The sequence below is a fragment of the Physella acuta genome, unplaced genomic scaffold, assembly GCF_028476545.2.
Source record: "Physella acuta isolate Inbredline_101_S28 unplaced genomic scaffold, ASM2847654v3 ptg000241l, whole genome shotgun sequence".
NCBI lineage: Eukaryota > Metazoa > Mollusca > Gastropoda > Physidae > Physella > Physella acuta.
In genome coordinates this window covers 15,001-22,500 of record NW_026731760.1, presented here as the reverse complement: position 1 = coordinate 22,500, position 7,500 = coordinate 15,001, and the positions used below count along the sequence as shown (strand labels likewise).

General features: G+C 29.0%; 1 protein-coding gene across 2 annotated transcripts in view; it reads left to right on the top strand.

Moving 5' to 3' along the window:
- The window catches only part of LOC131938312 (deoxynucleoside triphosphate triphosphohydrolase SAMHD1), a 47,487-nt gene extending 40,662 nt beyond the window's left edge, over positions 1-6,825 (top strand). Inside the window, exons 3-16 of one of the 2 annotated variants that reach the window (XM_059296316.1) lie at positions 876-951; positions 1,203-1,369; positions 2,107-2,222; positions 2,505-2,575; positions 2,712-2,852; positions 3,016-3,063; positions 3,598-3,762; positions 4,086-4,177; positions 4,718-4,774; positions 4,870-5,071; positions 5,479-5,526; positions 5,671-5,757; positions 6,361-6,465; positions 6,672-6,825. In XM_059296316.1, the coding sequence (XP_059152299.1) occupies positions 925-951; positions 1,203-1,369; positions 2,107-2,222; positions 2,505-2,575; positions 2,712-2,852; positions 3,016-3,063; positions 3,598-3,762; positions 4,086-4,177; positions 4,718-4,774; positions 4,870-5,071; positions 5,479-5,526; positions 5,671-5,757; positions 6,361-6,465; positions 6,672-6,797 (1,452 nt within the window). In that variant the 5' untranslated portion in view covers positions 876-924 and the 3' untranslated portion in view covers positions 6,798-6,825. Of the gene's footprint in view, positions 1-875; positions 952-1,202; positions 1,370-2,106; positions 2,223-2,504; positions 2,576-2,711; positions 2,853-3,015; positions 3,064-3,597; positions 3,763-4,085; positions 4,178-4,717; positions 4,775-4,869; positions 5,072-5,465; positions 5,527-5,670; positions 5,758-6,360; positions 6,466-6,671 lie in introns of those variants that run through there. The other variant, XR_009386291.1, reaches the window with a different exon arrangement.
- The last annotated feature ends 675 nt before the right edge of the window (positions 6,826-7,500 follow it).

The following is a 7,500-nucleotide window of genomic DNA, read 5'->3' as shown; positions in this document are numbered from 1 at the left end:
ATTATATCATACAGGATGACACGTAGCGTAAAAATTCGGTCTTAAGAGAACAGTTGGGAGGGAAAGGGGGGGGGGGGGGGTAGTCGGAATGTAGCGGTTGGTCCCAGATTGACAACTGGCGTTTAGATTTTAGTAGGAAGAGGCCCTTTCAAATGAAACTACATCTATTTATAGCAGTCATGTGATTTCCCGATAAAAACGAACAGAATCAAAACTCAATTGTAATTATTTTTTTTTCAAACTATTCATTATTGGCAAATCAAGTCTCTAAATTTGTTAGTTTCTTTTATCGGTGCCAAGTTATATATATATATATATATATATATATATATATATATATATATATATATATATATATATATATATATATATATATATATATATATATATATATATATATATATATATATATATATATATATATAAACTCCATATATATGCTGATCAAACCATACTTCGATGTTCCACCCGGAGTCATCCGATGATAGCTATACCAATATTGGCCTACATTTTAGATTGAGAACAGAAAAATGTGTATAAACATAAGAAGTAAACATTATTTATGATTTGGTCGGCTTACATTTTTAAAAAAAATGTCTTGGCGTTGGGAGCTGGTGATTAGGACCTCTTCAGCCATCTCCCCGTCCACCTCCACCGCCATACTTTATACTCTGCAATGGTAAAATGTGAAAGTGTGTCGCTAATCTACACAATTCCAGTCTCTGTTCCAGAGCTATTAGATCTTCGATAAAAATTAGTCTTGTAGTTGCTACACTGTATGATTGATGTAATTAAAATTATTTTAGAATAACTTCAGTGGAATAAAATTCTGTTTATCAACTGAAAGCATGTTTCCTTTCTTCTTGTGTTTATAGAATGAGTAATCAAAGAAAGGGTAAGCAGAATCAATGTCACTAAGAGATAATGAATGATCAAGAAGAAGAAAACAAGGTAAATACTTGTATAGTATCTGGTAAAAGTAGGCTTGCATAAGAATGTTGCATAATTTTTTTAAAGTATACCTTCGCCTAGATGCTTTGCTTAACTGTAGGCTATATTAAGCGTATGTAGGCATAACTGTAGTGATTATGTTTCTTGTGCACCCAGTAGTTTAGAGTTTTATTGCCGTGGTATCAATAAAAACGAAGTAAAGAAAAACACAATTGGCAAGATTTATGATACTTTTCCTATGTTTATTTTAGATCAAGATATTTCATGACCCCATACATGGGCACATTGAGCTTCACCCAGTTTGTTTAGCAGTGATTGACACCCCACAGTTCCAGAGGCTCAGGTTCATTAAACAACTTGGCATGTGTTACTTTGTCTACCCTGGTGCTGCTCACAACAGATTTGAACATTCTATTGGGTCTGTATGTCATTTGAATGTAGTTCAGTTCTATTGGGTCTGTACCATGTCGATTCAATATGCAGTAGAACTTTTTTGACATGATCATACTAAATAGAATTATATTTGATCAAGACTAAGGAGAAACAAATAAAAGATTACACAGTTAAATTACTAAATAGAATTACATTTGAACAAGACTAAGGAGAAACAAATAAAAGATTACACAGTTAAATTAATGTGGGCCCATCAAATGGTAGAACATGCCCATTTATAAAAGTTCAGCTCCCAGGTTTGAATAAATAAGGCTAATATGAGCTCAGAGTGCCTAAAGGTTAGCTCCGGATGAAATATTATGCAGCTCATATATCCCTATGGTCTATATGTCTACTTTGCCTCCTATTTTTAAAATAAAAATATTACATATGAAAATAAAAAAATAAAATAAGAAATACATATTAAAATCTAAGTAATTTCAACACAACATTTAAAAAAAACCCAGGATTTAAAATTGATTAGTGTGTGATAAGCATGTTTTAGGAATGATTCAAACTAGACCTAATTGTCAGCTTAAACAGTCTTTAATTAATTGTATCCCTTTAGGTTGTTATGCAAAGAAAATCATGCATAATCTCTGAAATTGTGTTTACTTTGCTGTACAATGTTAATGTAACAAATATTTTTAATCCTGACATTAAATTAGTTTAAAAATGTATGTTATGTATTTTAACTGTTGAATTACTTTCTATACTTTTTAGAGGCTGTTATCTAGCTAGTCATTTTGTGCGTACCTTACAAGAAAATCAACCTGACTTGGGTATTACAGAAAAAGACTTACTGTGTGTAGCATTAGCTGGGTTGTGTCATGATTTAGGTAAAAATAATTTTCATTGTGGTAGTTGTTGGGGAAAAAATTTTTTAAATAAAAAGGTGTAGGTAGGGAGTAATCTGTGGTTGCTATTACAAAACTGAATATCTACAGGTGTAAATTAACACAAAAGCAATTAAAAAACAATATATTATGTGTATGTTACATATTTTTTCATAAATAAAATTTCATCTTTATTAAAATATTGAAACATTAATGCAGATTTTTTCTACATTCATACAACATGCGCATTAAAAAATTAACACCCTTTTGGAAACAACTTTTCAGGCCATGGTCCATTTTCCCATTTGTACGATGGCAAGTTTATGCCTTTTGCAAACCCAGAAAAACATTTCAAGGTAAAAAAAATTAAAACTTTAAAAATTTAAATTTCACTTATTAACATACACTTTTCTTTGTTTTAACTAAAACATCCCCTGGTGATATCACAGAAACTGTTTTATTTTTCTAATTGTTTTATTTTTTTATTTCCAGCATGAGAAAGCTTCAATAGATATGCTTGACTACTTAATAGAGCAAAATGGACTAATGGGTCCTAATGGGATTTTACGGAAATATAACTTTGATAATGATGACATAATATTTATAAAAGAAATGATAAATGGACCAATTCATGTAGGTATTTGGGTACACTTTTTCCTTTCTATTTCTATTAACAATGCAATAGAATCTAATGTTTAAATTCATTCAAAATTTTAGACTTAATCCTAATATACTAAAACAAAATTAAATTTTACCTTAACTGAATTATATTTTTTTTAAACTGTATAATTTTTAGGGCTCAGAGTTTAAAGGAAGAAGTAAGGATAAAGCATATTTATATGAGGTAATAGTTTTTAAACTAAAAGTGCATGGTAAAGACTATTTTGGAGATGAACACTTTATTGCATGTATTATACACAGCATTTGAATATATTGCATTTTTTTTTAAAACTATGAATAATGAGAAACTTAAAGAATGAGATATTAAAATATATTGAATTTTTTTTTCAACTTGTTTATATTTCTAAATTAGATTAAATAAGACTATACTTCTGTATGATATGGTATACATATCAGTTTATATGACTAATCTATATTTTTCTCTACATGAAAAATAATATTGTTCTACCACTAAACCAATTTTTTATTTTACAAATATTTGTCATGTATTTTTTGGTCTCATGTCACTAGAAAATTTGTTACCAGCTATATAGCCTTAAAATTTTATATATATATATATATATATATATATATATATATATATATATATATATATATATATATATATATATATATATATATATATATAATATAACCACATATAAACACAATTCTTAAAACAAAAGCTATCTCTTAAACTTTTCATTTACACTCTTAGATAGTTTCTAATAAACGAAACAGCATTGATGTAGACAAGTGGGATTATTTTGCTAGAGACTGTCATCATTTGGGCATCAAGAACAACTTTGATCACATGCGGTTTATGAAGTTTGCTAGAGTTATTCAGGTTGATGGTGAATGGCAGATATGTATTAGAGACAAGGTAGCAAATCCATGATACATTTTATAAAAAGCTTTATTTTGCTTTTTTTTCAAAACTTACTTTGACATATAGCATTTATTTAATACAATTTATTAAATCCCTGTTTCTGTTTTTCTATCTCTTTCTCTCTGTAGCAGCTTCTTATATCTCCATGCAATAAAACTGTATGCACTAATAATGTTTTATCATGATAGTTCTGCAGTAACTAAATATGCACTAATAAAGTTTTAACATGATAGTTCTGCAGTAACTAAATATGCACTAATAAAGTTTTAACATGACAGTTCTGCAGTAACTAAACATTTGTATTCTTGGTCTACCAGGAAGTAGCAAATCTATACTGTATGTTTTACACAAGATACATACTGCACAAACAGGCATATCAAGACAAAGTTAACTGTGGATTAGAAATAATGTAAGATAAACATTCTTACCATTCACACAAAATTAGATCAATTGTTTAAATTTACTCAACAACTCTGTTATTTTAATTTTGTATTTATCATTTTTTATGCCATAATTATTGTTTATTTGTTTGTTTGTACATTGTATCACAATGTACAAGTTCCAGCCCCGTTGAAAGCAAAGAAGTAGGGAGGGATGTCCAAAATAAACAGTGTATTTCCCCTCTGACCTAAAGACCATCCATTAAATGTGAAGATTATCTGCTTCTTTGCCATAGGGTTGTGTACTCCTGCCCATGCTCCACATTTTTTACTTCCCCTTAAATTTAAAACTATTACACGAAATTTAAGTAAGATGTATTCTCATAATGTAGTTAACTTTAATTTTTTTTCTAAGCAATCACTAGACCTACCTACCAAATACTATTGATGTTTATTTATTTCATAAGCTGCTTGCAGACAAATATAACACTTTATGTCCAACTTCTGTTAAACTGTAAGCTAATGTTTTAGTGCTTTACTAAATCATTGTTAATTGTTTTAAAATTTAGGGTGTCAGAAGCATTACTAAAGGCTGATCCTTATATAGAATGTATAAAAAGTGATGGGTAAGTGCTCATTTCTACCTTTTATCATTAAAATTCACTATTTTGATGGTAGTAAGATTTTGACATGTTTTGTTCCATTCAATACCTATTTCCAGGGGCACCTGTAGGATATCAGAATGTATTGATGACATGTTTGCATTTACTGATCTGACGGATGACATTCTCTTCAAAATTCTCTACTCAGAGTGTCAGGCCCCAGACATGCAGGAAGCTAAGGGAATTATCAAGCGCATATTTTGTAGAAATCTTTACACTTGCGTCTATGAAAGTATACCTATTGGGATGGAATGTTTATCTGTATGTTTCTTTTTTTTTTAGCTTTAATAATGTTAATACTTTTATGTTGATGTCAGTACATGGGATTTATATAAACATACTGCACCATTTGTATATTTAATTTAAAATAATGAATTGTTTAAAAATAACCTGCTTTGGAACATTACAACTTCATTACTATTTATTAGTTTAAAAATATTAAAACATTAAATAGATAAATTATTTAAAAAAAGCTTCTACACATGTGTCTAGCAAGTTCAACAGTTTTTTAATCTCATTAATCAGTTTAGTAAGATGTTTTTATTGATTAGACTTTTACCACATGAAATGCTTATGGATAGAAACAAAAAGTACTTAATTTTCTAATGTCTTTTGGTTTTTTCAAATGTATGCAATTTTATGTATCATTTAAAAGTTTTATTTCACAGAAAATGAACCTACCCTTAACTTCAATGCAAGTTGGGAGAGTGTCTGTTGTAAGTTCAAAAGATTTTTTCTTCTTTCAATAAAAGTGTAAAATAAAGTTACAAAGTGCAACGCTTTCTAATTTTAACATAGACTGATTATTTACCTTGTTTTAATAAAAAGTATAATGAATTCCAATTGATTTCACGATACAGCAAACAACATCAGCTATAAGATCAGAGTTAATTAGAATAGCTCATGCTAGAGGGTATCAACTTAAAGAAAATGATCTTGTTGTACAGGTAATGAAACATGTTTATAGATAAAATTATAAGAATCATATTGGGATCTTGCATGTATTTCAAAACAGGAAGTAGTTTATTGTAATATTGAGTTTCATAGGGGTAGATTAGTGTTATAAGACAATGTTATAATACACTTATTTTAATTTTCTATTGTTAAATGTTTTATTTAGTTGGATGGCATAACTGGCTTAAACATGCTTTCTCTCAAAGCAGTATAAGGCTTTGCTATTGTTTTTAGTTGTAAAAAAAATGTTCAGTTTTAACACTACAGATTTTGTAGAGAGAGTGAGGTTGTTCCTATCAATGTTATTAGATTAAATTAGTCAGTTGGTGGGTCTGAAACTATCTCCCATTTACTTTAAATAACTTAACAGGTATACTATTTATGATATGATATAGTCAATAGTTTTTAATTCACAAATTTAATAGCATCACTTGTTTTATTTTCCAATAAAATAGTGTCTAAAGCATTACTAATAAACTCAGCTCTACTATACACATTTTTTTTACTTCCATAAATCCAGGATTGGTGTATTAAGGAATAACATTGAATGTAAATTGATTTACTTGTGTATTTATTAATTTTTACTGCCTCGTTAGATTGCTTACCTAGATTTTGGTATGAAAGAAAAAAATCCAGTGGAAAAACTCTTCGTTTATTCTAAGAAAGAACCAAATAAAGCAAGGCATCTACCTCGTAATGAAGTAAGAAAAACTTTTGTGTTCTGTTGAAAGTGATTTTGCACGTTTATTTTCATTACTACCTTAATGGTTTTTTTTTAAAGTAGTTTATCCAGCAAACCTGTTAACTACAAACAAAACTACTTCAAAAAACACACATATATAGGCAGCTTTGAATGCATATATATTTCAAACATCATCCTTTATGTAATCAATGGTTTTTTTTTCAGGCTAGTATAATTTTGAGTCCCATTCAGTATTCTGAAATCCTGGTGCGTGTCTATAGCTGCTGTAAAGAAATGAAAGAAATGATTACCTCTGTAGCTCAACAATGGTGTGTTCAACTGATGAGTTAATTAGTTGTCTCATTAGCTGATTAGATGTATGATTAGCTGATTAGATGTATGATTAGCTGATTAGATGTATGATTAGCTGATTAGATGTATGATTAACTGATTATATAGCTGCATTTTCATATCATTTAAGTCCTAACTTTAAGTAAAATCATATTTTTTTAATAAAAGATGCATATTTTACTCCTGTGTTTACCGTGAACAGTGCAAGAACAGATGTTTTGAATCCATACATGTAAATAAATTTGTTTATATCAACATTTTGAAAGCTTTATTTAATTTTTATTTTAGATTTGTTGTTATTGAATTTGCAAATACATACCTTGAATAAAATGTTAAGTTAATAAACAATTAAAGATCATGCTTATTAATTTAATATGAGTATGATATTGTAAGGATTGTTATATGTTCATGAACATTTCAACACTACAAAAGAGGCTCGTTCATAAATGACGTCACACTCGTAGGGGAAGGGGGATCCGTAATTTTGTGACGGTGTGTGATGAGGGGGAGGGGGGGGGGGGGTTCATATGGTGCGACGTCACGCGTGTGCATTATAAAAAAAGCAATGTTAGAAAATGAATTTTAGCCGTTATTTCGCGTTTTAGAAAACTGTTTTAATAAATTGTAATAGGAATTGATTAAAATACTCTATGTTGACAGAATTTAGACAAGATTATGGAAAAATATCGATGTTATAAGAAAA